Source organism: Pocillopora damicornis, chromosome 2 (assembly GCF_964200805.1).
Source record: "Pocillopora damicornis chromosome 2, jaPocDami1.2, whole genome shotgun sequence".
NCBI lineage: Eukaryota > Metazoa > Cnidaria > Anthozoa > Scleractinia > Pocilloporidae > Pocillopora > Pocillopora damicornis.
In genome coordinates this window covers 15,848,751-15,870,285 of record NC_142671.1, presented here as the reverse complement: position 1 = coordinate 15,870,285, position 21,535 = coordinate 15,848,751, and the positions used below count along the sequence as shown (strand labels likewise).

At 39.1% G+C, this 21,535-nt stretch overlaps 1 protein-coding gene and 1 pseudogene across 1 annotated transcript; both read right to left on the bottom strand.

Annotated features, from left to right (window-relative positions):
* Positions 1–90: 90 nt before the first annotated feature.
* Positions 91–20,255, bottom strand: LOC113675138 (uncharacterized). The gene is made up of 17 exons (XM_089192093.1): positions 20,201–20,255; positions 18,002–18,286; positions 17,255–17,527; positions 15,335–15,634; positions 14,889–15,161; positions 14,377–14,412; positions 13,923–14,061; positions 13,255–13,572; positions 10,002–10,392; positions 4,980–5,268; positions 4,233–4,505; positions 2,326–2,625; positions 1,868–2,140; positions 1,592–1,614; positions 1,358–1,549; positions 901–1,040; positions 91–548 (listed from the first exon to the last, which is right to left on the bottom strand). The coding sequence occupies exons 1-17, from the start codon at positions 20,253–20,255 to the stop codon at positions 230–232; spliced, it is 3,879 nt and encodes a 1,292-aa protein (XP_089048219.1). The 3' UTR covers positions 91–229.
* Positions 12,043–12,994, bottom strand: LOC149050064 (uncharacterized; annotated as a pseudogene).
* Positions 20,256–21,535: the final 1,280 nt, after the last annotated feature.

Below are 21,535 nucleotides of genomic sequence, written 5' to 3'. Positions count from 1 at the left end.
AGGTAAACACTAAATACATCCAAGATACAGAACAGAACACATAAGCCTGCTATAGCGAGACAGGGAAGCAACGAAAGAATCATAGAGAGATTTCCTCAATAATGGTCGTTTAATAATGCTTCAGAAAACAATGGAAATTACTTAACGTAAATATAACGAAAAAGATTAAAGAAAAAAACAAACAAAAGAAAAAAGGGACGAACGAGAAACAGAAGTAATTAGGGGCTGTTTAATCAGATTCGCTCCTGGAACTGAGATTACTTTCAGCTCTTGGAGTCGGGGGTTGGACGGGAGGACCGATACGTGATTTATGAGTTGGTGAAGCATGAACATATTGCAATCTGCTTCCGTACGGGTCTAGACTAGGAGAATGAGGATGACTTGAAGTAATTGGTTGGATTTGCCCGTAAGTGTTATATGGTTGGCCAGTGGATGCGTAGATAGGTTCATTTTGGACCATGTAAACGGGCTCCCTCAAAACAACATGCTGGACGGATTTTCCTCTTTCAACGTCACGGCGATCTGCCTTTTTCTTAGTCGTCTCAGAGCTGATAAGGATAGGTATAAGAGATACTTCTAAACGCTGTCATAAGAACATTTAATCGGATAAGACAATAAAAGAGGCACATATGAACGCTATCATCAGTACACGCGGTCGGAAAAGGGGGAAAAAGTTACCTCTAAACAACAATATTTGAACATATCATCTGAAATGGTTAAAAAGATACAAATCTGTTTTAATCCGTTGTAAATGCTGTTTAGAACCTACATTTTATCCTAATGAAAGGTTCTTTGACTGAGTGTTGACAAAAAAAAGGGAAAAACGTAAACAAACAGAAAATAAAACAAACGGAAAAATTTAAGGTGAAAGAAGACGCTCCAAATTAAAACGTAACTAACCTTTTTTCAGCCCTTCTCTTCCTGCATAAACAAACGATAGACAAAAGGACTACCAGAACCAATCCAAGAAGTGCAGCAGGTGCAACGTACCACCCGCTACTAAAATCTCCTCTAAAGAATCCCAAAAGATTAGAATCTTCCACAACCGAAAAAAAAAAAACACGCACGAGTGTTTAAAACAATATATTACCTCGATGATTTTTACTCAATCGGATTGATTAATTTTAAAGAGAAAAAAATTAATCGACTTTCAGATCTGTGCTAATCACAGTTTGCCACCGTAATGTCTTGTTGTATCTACGGATGCCTAAGATTTTGGTTTCTCTGTCTTTATTGATGGTCAACAAAACGGTCGTTGGTGAGAAATCAACAAAGCACAATGAATAACGACAGTAAAGAAAAAAAGAAAAAGGTGCAATGCAGAACAGTTTGAAATTTCTTTTCATTTTCACTAACCTGTCGTTGCACCCTCACTGTCATCTCTCAAAAGTTCTGAAAAAGAGAGAGGTGCCCCGTATAGTTTTTCTGCCATTGTATTGTTTTCTTTTGTTTTGTTTTTTTTGTTTTTGTTGTTGTCAATAAAGCACGCTTTACCGGCACACATAACTTTCGTCATGTTCTGCGGAAAGTTCACAACGGCTCTCAGATCCTAACGTATCCTTAGAGACTTATCAGAAAAAGATCTATAAACTTCTGCTCGAATGTAACACTGTCCTTTAATGAAAACTCAAAATTTACGACCTAGGGTTTTTTGTTGAAGGAATTTGAGAGGGAAAAATAGTAATCTCAATTTCTGGTCATTGGTAGTCTGAGGACGTTTGTTTCTCGCCTATAAGAGTGCAGCTTTCATCGAGAAAGCAGCACTCTTTTAATTACGCGAAACTTGCAATGTCTAGGCTTCTTTATTTCTCGGATAAAAATGTTCACAATTTTTTTTTATCACAGTAATTGCCAAAAAAGTACAAACCTTCTATCTGCACTTCAATTTTTAAACGTATCTCACATCCGCCCTCTTTAAGTAAAACTTCGTAGATTCCCGCCTGCTCTAAACTTGCGGCATTTATTTCCAGCTCGGTTTTATTTGAATTCACAAAGGTATAGTGAGGGTTTTTGCCATCAACGAGTTCTCCATCATGTGTCCAGATCAACGTGCCCAACTCTGATTTCTCGACTTTCAAGGTGGCTTTATTACCAAGCTTCATCACAACGGGACTCTCGACGAGAGTCTTTAAGTCGACATCTGCAAGAAAGATCCAAGAAAGAGTGAGGGAAAGAGTGAGGGAAAGAGTGAGGGAGATGCCTGGAGAGGAGATGACAGAGTATTTACTTTGACTGACGCTAGGTCATTCAATAAGCATGCCATAAAGCCTTCTGTGGTGCGTTTAAGAAAAATGCGCGGAATATCTCATTATATTCAAATCTTACCGCGAACTTTCAGAAGAAATGAAGAATACTTAAACATGTCCCCAACTGACTGATCCTGTTTTGTAACAACGTAGGCGTAGTAGTCTCCAGCGAGGATAGGTAAAATGTTATGTACATCCAACACTGTGTTTTTTTCCTTCAGGGAATAATGTTCATTTTCCTGCGCAATGCTTTCGGAGCCATGTAACCAACGCAACTCAAGGCCATTAAAATCGCCGACAATGTCAATTTTAAAGGAAACCTTATCACCAACACAAGTGTCGTTAAAAGGGTTGATCGGCTGAATGTGGACGCGACTTCCTGCAGTGATAGGATGACATTTTTAAAAACATTTTTTTGGTTCTAAAACGCATAGTCCTGGACATTTGGCGTGGATTCTACACTTTTATCATTGAAAGGAGCGAGTGTTGCACCTATATTCAATATTGTACATGCTTTTATAATACCAAGAGGGTCTCAATGGGTTAACTGTTCGTCATAAAACGACAAGAAAATCCAAGCCGTTTGGCGTAAAAATTTACAATTTTTAACCATCAATCATAACCATCACAATTTCCTCAAATGCGATGGGTGGATGACCTGCTTTATTTTTCACTAATCACTCTGTACAGTTGTAATTGGACAGTTGGCTGTAATCGAACTCTTGTAATCGGACAGTCGAAGCAGCCAATCATACGAAGTCCACCCAGCAAAATCTATCAATCACAAAATTGATCACAATAGCCATAGCAACAACCACTTACCCTAAAAAAAAACTGGAAAATTTCCAAATTTTTTGCTTAGACATTGTTCCTTGTGAAGATGTTTGTCCTAAATGTCTTTTTTTTTTCAGAAATTGTAATGGTTACGATTGACAAATCGGACTCCCGCTTTGCGGTCGTCCATTTTGTTAGTCACTCGTAGGATTACAGACCGAATTGGGCTCCACTCGGTCCTATTACCATTTTTAATCATAACCATTAGAATTTCCTCAAACATGATTGGTGTATTAGCTGCTTCATTTTTCACTAATCATTCTGTAGAGCTGTAATCGGATAGTTGACTGTAATCAAACAGTTGAAGTAGCCAATCATACTAAGTCCACCAAGCTATATCCACTAATCACAGAATTAATTACAATAACAATAGCAACAACCACTTATCCCAAAAAAATTAAGGAATTTCCAAAATGGAAATTTTTTATTTACTTAAGCCGTTGTCTCTATCAGCGATATTTGACCTAAATGTATTTTTTTGTTTTCGGAAATTGCAACAGTTATGATTAATTGGTAAGAGGACATCTTGTCGTCCAATACTGTCTGTAATTATACTCGTGATTGACAAATTGGATTCCGTCGTCCAATTTTGATAATCACTCGTATGATTACAGACCGAATTGGACTCCACTCGGTCCTATTACCATTATTAATCGTGGCAAAAGTTCACCGTGAAATTGTTTCTGTTAACTTTAACAGAAAGAATTTAACCGTTAGCCGTATTGAAATGAGCAAAAATTTAACCGCTAGCCCTAAAAGCCATCACTGGCCACTGAGACCCTCTATCAATGGCTCATTTGGGATGTCATTTTGTGTGCAGTAGTATCATTGTTATTATACGAGATGTCCAGTGAAATTAAGTCTTAGTGATACTAGAAAGCGGATACTATTGTGGTATGATCACCGCACTGAAGAGACAATGGTTGGCCAGTCCGAAGTACAAATTAAGTAAACTTTTTAAAGTTATAAACCAGTCACACAACTAAGGTGATCCAAAGGCCAATAACTAAACTCGACCAATCAGGCCACTTTATCTCCTGCCTCACGAGAGCTGATACTCTTCCAACCACCTGCATGATTGATAAAACGTATATCGAGAAAGACAACCTTTAAAAACCGTCTTAGACCAAAGACAAGAACAACAATGCAAACCTAATATCCGCACTTCAATTTCTTTACGTATCTCACATTGGCGCTTTCTGACGAAAACTTCGTAAATTCCTGCTTGCTCCGGGCCTGCATTATAAATTTTCAGCTCAGTTTTACTAGGATTCACAAAGGTGTAGTGCGGTTCAGACCCTAGCACTATTTCTCCATGATGCCTCCATTGTAAATCTCCTTCCTGGGATTTCTTAACTTTCAATATGGCTGTGCCACCACGCACTATTACAACAGGGCTCTCGACCAGAACGTCGAGGTGCACATCTGTAAGGAGGATAAGAAAGAGTACTTTTCATGTCGTCGTCTGTGAAAGGTGTTGTGCTTTAGGTAACGAAGTGCACACTATTGGTAAAGTGAACGCTGACGTTTAAATCATGTTCTGGATGGAATAGCCCTAAATTATGATTTTTTTTCTGAGGAAGAATTTACGATATTGTCGACAGGAGGGCTAATGGAAAAGGGGGGAAAGAGTAGTAGGGAAAAGAGCATAAAAAAGGCCTAAAAAGAAAAGAGGTGGTGAGGATTTAGGGAAAGAAGCAAGCAAGGTAGCAAGGAATGAGGGAAGGATGGAGGGAGAGAAAGAATGAAGGAAGGAGAAGTAAATGGATGGGAGGAAGAGGGAGCTTAAGGTCGAGATGGCAGTTAGATCGAGTCTCTGTTAAAGCGCAACAGAGCTCTTTGCGATGTTTTCCCTGAAAAAAGTTTTTGAACATACATTTTAAGTAACACTGATCTTACCAATAACTTTTAGATGAAAAATGGCGGTAGCCAGTGGCCAGGAAGCGTATTTTTTAAGGATAGAAACACGGTACTCTCCAGAGTGAATTGGTAAGGCGTTGAATACATAAAGTTCTGTAGCGTTCGGTGAAATTTGATAATGCTCGTTTTCGTACAAGGGTTCGAAATTTTTCTCCCATTGGATTGTTAAGTCAAAGATGTTGCCCAAAATATTTGTCTCAAGGGAAGCTGTACGGCCAACGCAGACTTCAGGTGAGCTATCGATTGGCAAAATGTACCCTGTATTGAAAAAAAAAAAACAAACAAAAAATTATGTGGCAGGATTTGTGGTCTTAAGAATGATTACTCTATGACCTTCGCATTTAACGCTGAAAGGGATGATTTGTTTGTTTGCGTAGTGAAAAAATATTTCTCTTTTTGTTTTAATCGGTTGTTTTGAATTAAGTGCCGGTGGTAAGGACTTTGCCAAGTTCATATTACTATGTCTAGTTACACGTTTATGTTGCTGACTGTTGAGTCATAAGTAGTCTTCAATATAGAAGGAAAATACACCCTTGATGCGTTTGTTTGTCACACAACATTTAGCTATTTTCACTACTTCCTGAGAAGGAAGCCACTGTAGACTATTAAAAAGCGTAACACTAGACGCCTGGTTATTAGCTTAAAAGCAAGGCCTAAACTTTCCTTATCACAACTAGTCCAAATTGAACTGACATAATGTAGTACAGATCTTATCATAGTATTATAATACAACAGCCTTTGTTTCATGGGCAGGCAAGATCTTATCTTTTTCAATACGTCAATTCTCTGAGACAACTTTTTACAAAGTTTCTTCAAATGGGAAGTAAATGAGAGTTCAGAGTCAATTTCGAGACCTAGCTGCTTAACACTGGTAACGAGTTTGAGTTCAGTTCCTTTAATAGTAAGAGTTATTTTTTCATTGATCTTTGAGGGGAGACGCTTGTCAGTAATGAGCCTTGGTTTTGCCTTCATTAATTGGAAGTTTGTTCGAAGCTGCCTAATCGACGATTTCGGCAATTGACGAGTTTAAGGTACCATTTAGCCCTCCATAAAATGTCTTTTTGTTTCCCAGATCAACACAACTCTAGCTTCACACTAAGCAGTGGTTTTGATAAAATCAACCTCCAGAATCCAGGCCTAATAGTGTTTTCCCGATTTACTGAGGGACATGGTGAAGTTTAAAAATTCCTTATGTTAGTAGGGTTTACTAGCTCAAGCGAAAAGACGGTCTAAAGGTCAAATGCACGGCACATTTTAATGCAACATGTGTAAGATGTTTTAAAGGAGCTGCACAAACACGCGCCACATCTTGCAACATCCAAAAATTTAGCAACAAATATTTGAAAGTTTTTAAACTTTACCCAACACCATCCAACATGTTGCAACATGTTGCTACACTGGATGCCACAGGGTGGCCCAAAGTGTGCAATACGTTGCCTGCAACAATGTTGCAAGATGTTGCTTTGAAATTTTGCCTGTGTTTGGCCGCGCCTTAATGGTTTATGCTGTTGACTCTGCCCTTTATAAGCCATAGTAGGTAGTATCAACTGCTTTTCATTTTAAGGTGAATATTGTACAGGCGAATTGCAAAGAGTGGCCATCGAAATAGAAGTGAAGGTTGGGGGAGGGGTAATTTGCAACGTACATTTCAGAAGCCTTCCCGTTAGGGGGTAGATTCCTCGCAGTTTCCTCGTAGTTTCCTTGGTATTTTGTCATTATTATTATTATTATTATTATTATTATTGTTATTATTAAATGAGTGCTCACAATGGTCGGTAATTTCTCGAGCACAGAGCAAATGAAGAATATCCGACTCTCACTTAAAGTCATTTATTCAAATAAAAATAAACTGCATCGCATATAAAATGATGATTCATAGCGTAAGTAAAGTCTCTTCATAAAAGCCCAAGGATGATTGGACAAACTGACCTAAAATTAATAAGTCTCGCATCCTTTAAATTGGAAAGGAGATAATTAGATAATGCAGTTTTCATCTCTCTGAAAAAGCATTCGTTGCATTCACCAGCAGTAATTTAAGTTCTGCCTGCAATTGAAAAGTGGTGATACCATTTCTAAAGTTACTCTATTTACACTAACCTATAAGTAAGTACGAAAGGTTTTTTCTCACCTTTACACAAACCAAGAACAATGAACTGTGTAAGCGTCTTGAAAAGAAACTTCATTGTCTTGATTAATTTCGTGCGTTATACCATGGACTTTAAATTATCTCAAGCAAATAGTTACCAGTAATTGTGATGCAATGAATAGTATATCCGCACGCGCGTGTGCCTTTACATCAGCGTTAGGTCAACTGAGTTGATAGTTAACAATCACTCGCCTCAGGCTCAGTGAGTATCGCTGAATAATCGCCGGGACGAAATCGAGAGCATTTAGTGTATTCAAAAATGGTACCTAAGCCTGAGGCGAACAACCGTGTTTGTATAACTGCTCAGGTGCTGTCGAATTTTGTTGCACATTCTGTAAATAGAGAAAGAATTGCGTATATTATTTTGCGATTGCCTCAGAACAAGATTAACAGGCAGTTTTAATCGGTTAATTTAATTCAGTCAGCAAAAACTTCGCATCTTATCGAAAAAGATTCCGCCAGGCTTAGTAACATCTTTTGTGCACTTCGCAATTGAATTCTATGGCGTTTATCTTGCCCCCGAAAACATTTGTTTGATTTAGCAAGAGGACGGGAACGCCAGTCGAGCACGGCGCGCACAGCTAAAGACCAGTAAGAAACTGGGTCGAGAACATGGCCCCGATGTCTTACAGAGGGACTTAGCAGTCGTTGCGATGAGACGTCAACGTAACATATTTGTTCTTGAATAACCTTAGCTCGGCTGTTTAAAGATCGCCATCCCAATTTCTCGGTTTCACCGACATCATTAAGGAAAACGAGATTGTCTTCTTTGAGAGTCACGGAAGAAGCACTAGATATTAATAGCGGAGCTCCAGCGTAGCCCCATAACCATACAAAATAGTAGTAACCCATCAAGCCGAAAAAATTTGGTTGTACGACCGTACAAGTTGCTACTTTTGGTATGCGCGGCCAACTGTACCACGGGCACTATCTTAGCCTTTACGTAATGGACGGGCGAGGGAGAAGGTAAAGGCACAATTGAAATCAAGAAAGAAAGTTAGAAAGGACGCCAAAATAGGCAGAATACGGCGAAAGGAACGCGAAAGAGAACAATAAGGGGCATAAGTAAAAAGGCGTGTATCTAGCGAAGAGCAACGCGAGAAGGAACAAAGTCGCTCCGGAAAACAGACTGAAAGAGGTCATCAACAAAGAGAAGCGAACTATAAAGGATTCGAGAAAGAAGAGGAGGTAAGTCGTGTCTTATCTGGGTTTTCTCTTACGCCAAGACCCAGGACAAATTCAAACTTTTTTTTTACCAACCGTCGTTTGATACTAGCTTCAGCTTTTAATTCAACTGATCGCGTTTCGGTTAAACATCGACTCTAGCATTCATCACCTAAAAACCCTCACGCCGGTTCATCGAACGAATAATATTTCATAGTGTTCGTATTCTTCAAGTTATTTCTTTTCCTTTCGTTTAAAAGTTTAATACAGTCGTGGTGTTATGGGAAAAGAAGTTATCTTTCGTATTTTGTTTTGCCTAGAAAGTTTTCAAATGAAGGCGAACGGCGAGCGCAAGTTTCTACTTTTTTTTCTCTTTAGTTAATTACCGCAGGGTTTATTCTATTCATTTGAAAAATTCGTGCTTTGCCGAAGAGGTGTTGTCTTGATTAAGGTAATTTGATTTTGACAATATTGTCAAGTGAGAACCCGTCAAACATCTGAGAATCAAATTACGGACCACAAATAAGTGGTGCAAACAAACTCACGGGTAAAATGGAGTTGGTTCTACAGCGGAATGAGTGAATTTAATTGTTTGGCTGTCGTACTTTTCAGCGCTATGTTCAATAGGATTGCCTTATTCAGAATGAACCACAACGGCCAATGAGAACAAAGACACATTTCACAAGGATCCGAAGAGAGCCAAGCTCAAAATAAAACAGGCAAACTGTCTAAAGGGATAGAAAACACCATGTGTAAAATGATGACTTATTTCAGATTCAGAAGACGACGTGAGCGAAGTTAAAAAAACTACCGAGCAACCCTGGTTGGGCAGTGGGAGAACTTCAAGTGCTAGTTACCTTATCCCCCCGTAACATCGTCTTTTTTTCTTTTCTTTTTTCCTCTTGTATGTTTGTGTTTGTATCTTTGTGTGTAATCGTTTTGCACCACTTGTTTATTATAACAACCGATAGACCTTAGAGCATTAGAACCGAGTTCTAGCCTGCAGAGAAGGCGTAATCTAGGCTAGCGAATGCTTCTTTCATAACGAATATTATGGCCGCCATCTTTGATTTTAATGGCAGCGGAAGACTGGGGAGAGGAAAAATTTACACCAAGGGGGCGGTCGACGGTCAAAAATAAGGAGAGGGGTGGGGGTAGAGGAGTGAAGAGGCGTCTTTTCTCCCCTCCCCCGCCCCCTACCCCCACCGTCCACTCTGAGTGCAAATCAAAAATGGCCGGTCGGACAAACGATCGCGAGCTTTTAGCGTTAGCTCGCACTAACAAGACGCCTGCACTGCAGGGTAACCGAGCTCAAGAGGAGCAAATATCTGTAGGCCACTTTAAATCGTTGCAAAATAAACAAAAAGAGTGAAAAAAAAAGAGCAAAGGAAAAAGGTTTGATTACTTGCTGTTGTATAATGTAAAAGACTTTGTTTCAGGCCTAATGGCACTCAAATATTTTTGCAATTGTGGCATATCTTTTTAATAACGTTTTGCAACAAAACTTAAACAAAAGAGTGCAAAAATCATAGCTTGCTTCTTAAAGTTCCGAGCTAGTCACTGTATTAAACAAGCTTATCCGCACTCTCGTCACTGAACGTTTCTCTTTCTCCTGAAAGCAGCGGTAAGGCTCTTGAAACGAGATTTAGAATTTTATGGGTAGGTCGGACAAGTTTATCTTTAGTTATTACAGAGTCTTCGTTCACGGACATGAATTCTTCACCGCCTATGTGCGGGTCGTCCGCGTACTTTGAGTGTGGTTGGTCAACGGCAGAATAGATGACTTTTTTTCGAGAGGTGTAAATGGGTTCGTTCAACATGACATGTTGGAAATTTACAACGGGAGATTCTTCATCATCATGGCTTTCGTATTTCTTGAAGTGATCACGGATGAATAAAGGAAAGTCCTTGAATTCTTCACCGCCTATGTGCGTGTGGTCGTCCGCGTACTCTGGGTATGGTTGGTCAACGGCAGAATAGATGACGTTTTCTCGTGAGGTGTAAATGGGTTCGTTCAACACGACATGTTGGAAACTTACACCGGGAGATTCTTCATCATTATGGCTTTCGTCTTCCTTGAAGCTATTAAGGATGGATTAAAGATAGTCCTTTACCTGACTTGCCCCCAATCTTTCCTATCTCCCAAACTACACTTCCCCGCCGCGCGCGTGATGAAAATGGCTGGGAATGAGCCTAGTCGACCCTTACCATGTAATTGAAATATAAAAGCCAAAAAGCAAAAAAAAAAAATATGTATATATATATGGCCGTCTACAATTCAGATAATGTCATAATTAAGAGTAGAATTCTTGTTAACCAAACATTGTTGAAATAATGCATAGAAACCTCATAGGATAAGCGTTTTTAGAAGGGGTCGATAATTCGAGGCCTGGGATCGAGTTTCTCGTTAGCTCCTCACTCTGGCTATGATTTTACAATAGGTGATAGAAAAGGGCTTAGTTGTATAGGAGGAGCATATCTGGTCGTTACGTATTGAAAAATGATGAAAAAAAAAAGGAAAAAAAAAATTGGAAAAAGATTTGTTATATCAAAATTAATTTAACTAAAAAACTGTAACAGAACCTAAAAAATCACTAACGAAAGCAATCGATACACGCGAAATGCTGTTTAGTTTGTAATAGCTGACACTTCAGCCTAAATACTTAATTAACCTTTTTTTCCTCCTTGGTCGTCTTCGGAGCCACAATATAATCACAACAACGATAAGAGCCAATCCTCCAAGGACTGCGTGCACCACGGTCCAACGCTCAGTAGTATCGCTGCTAACGTCACTGTCTTCTATTTGATAGAGCAAGACGGATATTCACAACTCTTTCTAATGATCTGTACACTGTTATGGTTAAAAAAAAACTATTCAATGTAAAGATTTAAGGAATTGGTATTATAAGTTTGTTCTGTTGTCTCGCGACAAGGTCACTTGATGTAGAACGCAACGTTTCGACTGCTTACTGCAAGTCTGCTTCAGGCGATGGGGTCGACTGGTTGTGGCAATTTTTCTTATGTAAATTGATTCTTTCACTTTCCTTGTGTACCAATGGTTTTCTCGGTCAATAAGCTTTGTTTCGCTCCACAGCGGCTTGTGTTCGGTTCCGTTAGCATGTTCTGAAAACGCGGAATTATGATTGCGTGTCGTGAGACAACAGAACAAACCTATAATATCATCCAACTACCACGATGAACAACAACCTATTTCAAAACATTAAAGGAATTACCAGCAGATCGTGGTGTAAACTATATGAAGTCTAACTGATCATAATTGTGGTATATGTATTTTTAAAAGGGGTAAGGGGCAATCTTATTAAGCGGTCGTGGTCACACTTGAATGAGTCCCGACGGCCATTTTGTATTGTTATCGATATGTATTGTACGAGAAATTGCAGCGGGATCGCTCAAATAAAATTAAAAATAATCTAAATCAAATCCGTGTTTTTTTTTAGCGAGCTTGTAGTTCATTAACTGGTCACACACGGTATAACAAAGTTTTTAATAAACTTTTTAATAGTTTGTCTCATGATAAGCTTGGTCACTTCAGTTGTAGATCGCGACGTTTCGACTGTTTACTGCTAGTCTTCATCGGGTGATGGAACCGAATGCCCATGCTTTACCATTTGTATCAAGGCGATCTAGTGCGATTGGCGGATTTCGATCCCCATTGTTCCCGTGAGTTCTGGTTTTCTGGGGGACCTGACTCAAAGTTATTCCCTCGGTGGTCGTAGCGGCCTCCCTTCGTGATTCTTGATCTTTAGTATCCATGCTTCAGGAATTTCGATTCCGTTATCCCTGTTGATGTTATTAGGGTGAATTCTTATGTAGATAGCTTCCTTGAATCTTCTGTTGTACAAGTGTGAGTTTCAATCAATAAACTTATCTTCGTTCAAAAGCGGGCGGTGGCCGGTCTTTTTGGCGTGCTCAGAAACGGCGGAGGTCTGGGTAAGGGCTAAACGTATATCCCTCTCGTGTTCTTTCATCCTCTCTTGCATAGGTCTTCCCGTTTCATCAATGTAGATTTTCAGCATTCACAGGGAATTCTGTAAACCACGCTATCCTCTCTAGCTGCCTTGAAAGTGTCCTTTGGTCGTACCAAATGCGATCTAATTGTAGTGTTGGACTTGAATACTGCGTGGAGGCCTTGCTGTTGTACGCAACGGCGAAGAGGCTCTGATACACTTTTCACATTGGGCAAAAGTGTTGTGGAGATGAACTGTGTCACAGGCTCTCTGCTTAGGGAGGAGTTTCTTGTTTTCGTAGCCTTCTGCACAAAGGAGGAGGGATAACCGTTGGAAACAAGAACCGATGAGTAATGTTTCTTTTCCTCGGAGATGACTGATGGTTTTGCCACGTGACGCTTTGCCCGGTCAGACAAATACTTAACAATACCGCGCTTTAGTGATTGAGGGTGGTGTGAATCATACGCTAAGTACTGATCAGTGTGAATTGGTTTTTTGTAGACACTGGTGATCAAGCGTCTGTCTGGTTCCCTCGTAACTGACGTGTCGAGAAAAGCGAAATAAATGGTGCTGTCCATAGTGAAATATCCATCACACTCAAAGACATATCTAGGCGGTCAGGTTACACTCACTGAATTGAAAATTCTTTCGCATCCCCCCTAATGGCAGAGATAACCAAAATATGGTTTCCGAAGCATACCTCTCCTTTAAGGGCTAAGCCCCATGTTTCAGGAATTTCATTCCCGAGGTAAACACTAAATACATCCAAGATACAGAACAGAACACATAAGCCTGCTATAGCGAGACAGGGAAGCAACGAAAGAATCATAGAGAGATTTCCTCAATAATGGTCGTTTAATAATGCTTCAGAAAAGAATGAAAATTACTTAACGTAAATATAACGAAAAAGATTAAAGAAAAAAACAAACAAAAGAAAAAAGGGACGAACGAGAAACAGAAGTAATTAGGGGCTGTTTAATCAGATTCGCTCCTGGAACTGAGATTACTTTCAGCTCTTGGAGTCGGGGGTTGGACGGGAGGACCGATACGTGATTTATGAGTTGGTGAAGCATGAACATATTGCAATCTGCTTCCGTACGGGTCTAGACTAGGAGAATGAGGATGACTTGAAGTAATTGGTTGGATTTGCCCGTAAGTGTTATATGGTTGGCCAATGGGTGCGTAGATAGGTTCATTTTGGACCATGTAAACGGGCTCCCTCAAAACAACATGCTGGACGGATTTTCCTCTTTCAACGTCACGGCGATCTTCCTTTTTCTTAGTCGTCTCAGAGCTGATAAGGATAGGTATAAGAGATACTTCTAAACGCTGTCATAAGAACATTTAATCGGATAAGACAATAAAGAGGCACATATGAACGCTATCATCAGTACACGCGGTCGGAAAAGGGGGAAAAAGTTACCTCTAAACAACAATATTTGAACATATCATCTGAAATGGTTAAAAAGATACAAATCTGTTTTAATCCGTTGTAAATACTGTTTAGAACCTACATTTTATCCTAATGAAAGGTTCTTTGACTGAGTGTTGACAAAAAAAAGGGAAAAACGTAAAAAACAGAAAATAAAACAAACGGAAACATTTAAGGTGAAAGAAGACGCTCTAAATTAAAACGTAACTAACCTTTTTTCAGCCCTCCTCTTCCTGCATAAACAAACGATAGACAAAAGGACTACCAGAACCAATCCAAGAAGTGCAGCAGGTGCAACGTACCACCCGCTACTAAAATCTCCTCTAAAGAATCCCAAAAGATTAGAATCTTCTACAACCGAAAAAAAAAACACGCACGAATGTTTAAAACAATATATTACCTCAATGATTTTTACTCAATCGGATTGATTAATTTTAAAGAGAAAAAAATTAATCGACTTTCAGATCTGTGCTAATCACAGTTTGCCACCGTAATGTCTTGTTGTATCTACGGATGCCTAAGATTTTGGTTTCTCTGTCTTTATTGATGGTCAACAAAACGGTCATTGGTGAGAAATCAACAAAGCACAATGAATAACGACAGTAAAGAAAAAAAGAAAAAGGTGCAATGCGGAACAGTTTGAAATTTCTTTTCATTTTCACTAACCTGTCGTTGCACCCTCACTGTCACCTCTCAAAAGTTCTGAAAAAGAGAGAGGTGCCCCGTATAGTTTTTCTGCCATTGTATTGTTTTCTTTTGTTTTGTTTTTTTTTTTGTTTTTGTTGTTGTCAATAAAGCACGCTTTACCGGCACACATAACTTTCGTCATGTTCTACGGAAAGTTCACAACGGCTCTCAGATCCTAACGTACTAGAGACTTATCAGAAAAAGATCTGTAAACTTCTGCTCGAATGTAACACTGTCCTTTAATGAAAACTCAAAATTTACGACCTAGGGTTTTTTGCTGAAGGAATTTGAGAGGGAAAAATAGTAATCTCAATTTCTGGTCATTGGTAGTCTGAGGACGTTTGTTTCTCGCCTATAAGAGTGCAGCTTTCATCGAGAAAGCAGCACTCTTTTAATTACGCGAAACTTGCAATGTCTAGGCTTCTTTATTTCTCGGATAAAAATGTTCACAATTTTTTTTTTATCACAGTAATTGCCAAAAAAGTACAAACCTTCTATCTGCACTTCAATTTTCAAACGTATCTCACATCCGCCCTCTTTAAGTAAAACTTCGTAGATTCCCGCCTGCTCTAAACTTGCGGCATTTATTTCCAGCTCGGTTTTATTTGAATTCACAAAGGTATAGTGAGGGTTTTTGCCATCAACGAGTTCTCCATCATGTGTCCAGATCAACGTGCCCAACTCTGATTTCTCGACTTTCAAGGTGGCTTTATTACCAAGCTTCATCACAACGGGACTCTCGACGAGAGTCTTTAAGTCGACATCTGCAAGAAAGATCCAAGAAAGAGTGAGGGAAAGAGTGAGGGAGATGCCTGGAGAGGAGATGACAGTGTATTTACTTTGACTGACGCTAGGTCATTCAATAAGCATGACATAAAGCCTTCTGCGGTGCGTTTAAGAAAAATGCGCGGAATATCTCAAAATATTCAAATCTTACCGCGAACTTTCAGAAGAAATGAAGAATACTTAAACATGTCCCCAACTGACTGATCCTGTTTTGTAACAACGTAGGCGTAGTAGTCTCCAGCGAGGATAGGTAAAATGTTATGTACGTCCAACACTGTATTTTTTTCCTTCAGGGAATAATGTTCATTTTCCTGCGAAATGCTTTCGGAGCCATGTAACCAACGCAACTCAAGGCCATTAAAATCGCCGACAATGTCAATTTTAAAGGAAACCTTATCACCAACACAAGCGTCGTTTAAAGGGTTGATCGGCTGAATGTGGACGCGACTTCCTGCAGTGATAGGATGACATTTTTAAAAACATTTTTTTGGTTCTAAAACGCATAGTCCTGGACATTTATTTCCGCGTGGATTCTACACTTTTATCATTGAAAGGAGCGAGTGTTGCACTTATATTCAATATTGTACATGCTTTTATACTACCAAGAGGGTCTCAATGGGTTAACTGTTCGTCATAAAACGACAAGAAAATCCAAGCCGTTTGGCGTAAAAATTTACAATTTTTGACCATCAATCATAACCATCACAATTTCCTCAAATGTGATGGGTGGATGACCAGCTTTATTTTTCACTAATCACTCTGTACAGTTGTAATTGGACAGTTGGCTGTAATCGGACTCTTGTAATCGGACGGTCGAAGCAGCCAATCATACGAAGTCCACCCAGCAAAATCTATCAATCACAAAATTGATCACAATAGCCACAGCAACAACCACTTACCCTAAAAAAAAAAACTGGAAAATTTCCAAATTTTTTGCTTAGACATTGGTTCTTGTGAAGATGTTTGTCCTAAATGTCTCTTTTTTTTCAGAAATTGTAATGGTTACGATTGACAAATCGGACTCCCGCTTTGCGGTCGTCCATTTTGTTAATCACTCGTATGATTACAGACCGAATTGGACTCCACTCGGTCCTATTACCATTTTTAATCATAACCATTAGAATTTCCTCAAACATGATTGGTGTATTAGCTGCTTCATTTTTCACTAATCATTCTGTAGAGCTGTAATCGGATAGTTGACTGTAATCCTGTAATCAAACAGTTGAAGTAGCCAATCATACTAAGTCCACCAAGCTATATCCACCAATCACAGAATTAATTACAATAACAATAGCAACAACCACTTATCCCAAAAAAATTAAGGAATTTCCAAAATGGAAATTTTTTTTTACTTAAGCCGTTGTCTCTAGCAGCGATATTTGACCTAAATGTATTTGTTGTTTTCGGAAATTGCAACAGTTATGATTAATTGGTAAGAGGACATCTTGTCGTCCAATACTGTCTGTAATTATACTCGTGATTGACAAATTGGATTCCGTCGTCCAATTTTGTTAATCACTCGTATGATTACAGACCGAATTGGATTCCACTCGGTCCTATTACCATTATTAATCGTGGCAAAAGTTCACCGTGAAATTGTTTCTGTTAACTTTAACAGAAAGAATTTAACCGTTAGCCGTATTAAAATGGGCAAAAATTTAACCGCTAGCCCTAAAAGCCATCACTGGCCGCTGAGACCCTCTATCAATGGCTCATTTGGGATGTCATTTTGTGTGCAGTAGTATCACTGCTATTATACGAGATGTCCAGTGAAATTAAGTCTTAGTGATACTAGAAAGCGGATACTATTGTGGTATGATCACCACACTGAAGAGACGATGGTTGGCCAGTCCGAAGTACAAATTAAGTAAACTTTTTAAAGTTATAAACCAGTCACACAACTAAGGTGATCCAAAGGCCAATAACTAAACTCGACCAATCAGGCCACTTTATCTCCTGCCTCACGAGAGCTGATACTCTTCCAACCACCTGCATGATTGATAAAACGTATATCGAGAAAGACAACCTTTAAAAACCGTCTTAGACCAAAGACAAGAACAACAATGCAAACCTAATATCCGCACTTCAATTTCTTTGCGTATCTCACATTGGCGCTTTCTGATGAAAACTTCGTAAATTCCTGCTTGCTCCGGGCCTGCATTATAAATTTTCAGCTCAGTTTTATTAGAATTCACAAAGGTGTAGTGCGGTTCAGACCCTCGCACTATTTCTCCAAGATGCCTCCATTGTAAATCTCCTTCCTGGGATTTCTTAACTTTCAATATGGCTATGCCACCACGCACTATTACAACAGGGCTCTCGACCAGAACGTCGAGGTGCACATCTGTAAGGAGGATAAGAAAGAGTACTTTTCATGTCGTCGTCTGTGAAAGGTGTTGTGCTTTAGGTAACGAAGTGCACACTATTGGTAAAGTGAACGCTGACGTTTAAATCATGTTCTGGATGGAATAGCCCTAAATTATGATTTTTTTTCTGAGGAAGAATTTACGATATTGTCGACAGGAGGGCTAATGGAAAAGGGGGGAAAGAGTAGTAGGGAAAAGAGCATAAAAAAGGCCTAAAAAGAAAAGAGGTGGTGAGGATTTAGGGAAAGAAGCAAGCAAGGTAACAAGGAATGAGGGAAGGATGGAGGGAGAGAAAGAATGAAGGAGGGAGAAGTAAATGGATGGGAGGAAGAGGGAGCTTAGGGTCGAGATGGCAGTTAGATCGAGTCTCTGTTAAAGCGCAACAGAGCTCTTTGCGACGTTTTCCCTGAAAAAAGTTTTTGAACATACATTTTAAGTAACACTGATCTTACCAATAACTTTTAGATGAAAAATGGCGGTAGCCGGTGGCCAGGAAGCGTGTTTTTTAAGGAGAGAAGCACGGTACTCTCCAGAGTGAATTGTTAAGGCATTGAATACATAAAGTTCTGTAGCGTCCGATGAAATTGTATAATGCTCGTTTTCGTACAAGGGTTCGAAATTTTTCTCCCATCGGATTGTTGTGTCAGAAATGTCGCCAAAAATCTTTGTCTCAAGGGAAGCTGTACGGCCAACGCAGACTTCAGGTGAGCTATCGATTGGCAAAATGCCGAAGTACCCTGTATTGAAAAAAAACAAACAAAAAATTATGTGGCAGGATTTGTGGTCTTAAGAATGATTACTCTATGACCTTCGCATTTAACCCTGAAAGGGATGATTTGTTTGTTTGCGTAGTGCAAAAATATTTCTCTTTTTGTTTTAATCGGTTGTTTTGAATTAAGTGCCGGTGGCAAGGACTTTGCTAAGTTTATATTATTATGTCTAGTTACACGACTATGTTGCTGAGTGTTGAGTCATAAGTAGTCTTCAATATAGAAGGAAAATACACCCTTGATGCGTTTGTATGTCACGCAACATTTAGCTATTTTCACTACTTCCTGAGAAGGAAGCCACTGTAGACTATTGAAAAGCGTAACACTAGACGCCTGGTCATTAGCGTCGAAAATTACCCTCGCTGCTTTTTTTTGGTAGCTTAAAAGCAAGGCCTAAACTTTCCTTATCACAACTAGTCCAAATTGAACTGACATAATGCAATACAGATCTTATCATAGTATTATAATACAACAGCCTTTGTTTCATGGGCAGGCAAGATCTTATCTTTTTCAATACGTCAATTCTCTGAGACAACTTTTTACAAAGTTTCTTCAAATGGGAAGTAAATGAGAGATCATAGTCAATTTCGAGACCTAGCAACTTAACACTGGTAACGAGTTTGAGTTCAGTTCCTTTAATAGTTAGAGTCATTTTTTCATTGATCTTTGAGGGGAGACGCTTGTCAGTGATGAGCCTTAGTTTTGCCTTCATTAATTGGAAGTTTGTTCGAAGCTGCTAATCGCCGATTTCAGCAATTGACGAGTTTAAGGTACCCTTTAGCCCTCCGTAAAATGTCTTTTCGTTTCCCAGATCAATACAACTCTAGCTTCACACTAAGCAGCGGTTTTGATAAAATCAACCTCCAGAATCCAGGCCTAATAGTGTTTTCCCGATTTATTGAGGGGCATGGTGAAGTTTAAAAATTCCTTATGTTAGTAGGGTTTACTAGCTCAAGCGAAAAGACGGTCTAAAGGTCAAATGCACGGCACATTTTAATGCAACATGTGTAAGATGTTTTGAAGGAGCTGTACAAACGCGCGCCACATCTTGCAACATCCAAAAATGTAGCAACAAATATTTGAAAATTTTTTAACTTTACCCAACACCATCCAACATGTTGCAACATGTTGCTACACCGGATGCCGCAGGGTGGCCCAAAGTGTGCAATACGTAACCTGCAACAATGTTGCAAGATGTTGCTTTGAAATTTTGCCTGTGTTTGGCCGGGCCTTAATGGTTTATGCTGTTGACTCTGCCCTTTATAAGCCATAGTAAGTAGTATCAACTGTTTCTCATTTTCAGGTGAATATTGTTCAGGCGAATTGCAAAGAGTGGTCATCGAAATAGAAGTGAAGGTTGGGGGAGGGGTTATTTGCAACGTACATTTCAGAAGCCTTCCCGTTAGGAGGTAGATTCCTTGCAGTTTCCTCGTAGTTTCCTTGGTATTTTGTCATTATTATTATAATTATTATTATTATTATTATTATTATTATTATTATTATTAAATGAGTGCTCACAATGGTCGGTAATTTCTCGAGCACAGGGCAAATGGAGAATATCCGACTCTCGCTTAAAGTCATTTATTCAAATAAAAATAAACTGCATCGCATGTAAAATGATAATTCGTAGCGTAAGTAAAGTCTCTTCATAACAGTCCAAGGATGATTGAACAAACTGACCTAAAATTAATAAGACGTCTCGCATCCTTTAAATTGGAAAGGAGATAATTACATAATGCTGTTTTCATCTCTCGGAAAAACATTCGTTGCATTCACCCGTAGTAAGTTAAGTTCTGTCAGCAATTGAAAAGTGGTGATACCATTTCTAAAGTTATACTATTTACACTAACCTATAAGTAAGTACGAAAGGTTTTTTCTCACCTTTACACAAACCAAGAACAATGAGCTGTGTAAGCGTCTTGAAAAGAAACTTCATTGTCTTGATTAATTTCGTGCGTTATACCATGGACTTTAAATTATCTCAAGGAAATAGTTACCAGTAATTGTGATGCAATGAATAGTATGATTTGCACGCGCGTGTGCCTTTACATCATCGTTAGGTCAACTGAGTTGATAGTTAACAATCACTCGCCTCAGGCTCAGTGAGTATCGCTGAATAATCGCCGGGATGAAATCGAGAGCATTATTGTATTAAAAAATGGTACCTAAGCCTGAGGGGAACAATTGTGTTTTTATAATTGCTCAGGTGCTGTCGAATTTTATTGTACATTCTCTAAATAGAGAAAGGATGGCGTATATTATTTTGCGATTGTCTTAGAACAAGATAAACAGGCAGTTTTAATAGATCAATTTAATTCAGTCAGCAAAAACTTCGCATCTTATTGAAAAAGATTCCGCCAGGCTTAGTAACATCTTTTGTGCACTTCGCAATTGAATTCTATGGCGTTAAAATTTGTTTGATTTAGCAAGAGGACGGGAACGCCAGTTGAGCACGGCGCGCACAGCCAAAGACCAGTAAGAAACTGGGTCGAGAACATGGCCCCGATGTCTTTCAGAGGGACTTAGCAGTCGTTGCGACGAGACGTCAACGTAACATATTTGTTCTTGAATAACCTTAGCTCGGCTCTTTAAAGATCGCCATCCCAATTTCTCGGTTTCACAGACATCATTAAGGAAAACGAGATTATCTTCTTTGAGAGTCACGCAAGAAGCACTAGATATTAATAGCGGAGCTCTAGCGTAGCCCCATAACTATACGAAATAGTAGTAACCCATAAAGGGGATAAGTAAAAAGGCGAGTATTTAGCGAAGAGCAACGCGAGAAGGAAATACGAAGTCGCCCCTGAAAACAGACTGAAAGAGGTCATCAACAAATAGAAGCGAACTATAAAGGATCCGCGAAAGAAGAGGAGGTAAGTCGTGTCCTATCTAGGTTTTCTCTTACGCTAAGACCCAGAACAAATTCAAACTTTTTTTTACCAATCGTCGTTTGATACTAGCTTCAGCTTTTAATTCAACTGATCACGTTTCGGTTAAACATTGACTCTAGCATTCATCGCCTAAAAACCCTCACGCCGGTTCATCGCTCGAATAATATTTCATAGTGTTCGTATTCTTCAAGTTATTTCTTGTCCTTTCGTTTAAAAGTTTAATACAGTCGTGGTGTTATGGGAAAAGAAGTTTCATAAAATAATTCAAATAGTACGCGCGCTCTGATTGGCCATAAAACCATTTTACATGAGCGTATGTAAACAC

What these genes read in the sequence shown, in the direction of transcription:
- LOC113675138 (XM_089192093.1), bottom strand. Translation starts at nt 20,255, where the DNA reads ATGAAGTTTCTTTTCAAGACGCTTACACAGCTCATTGTTCTTGGTTTG. An exon ending in TTTTCATCTAAAAGTTATTG is followed by an intron (nt 17,528 to 18,001) that starts GTAAGATCAGTG and finishes TCCTCCTTACAG; the next exon opens with ATGTGCACCTCGACGTTCTG. An exon ending in ATTTCTTCTGAAAGTTCGCG is followed by an intron (nt 15,162 to 15,334) that starts GTAAGATTTGAA and finishes TCTTTCTTGCAG; the next exon opens with ATGTCGACTTAAAGACTCTC.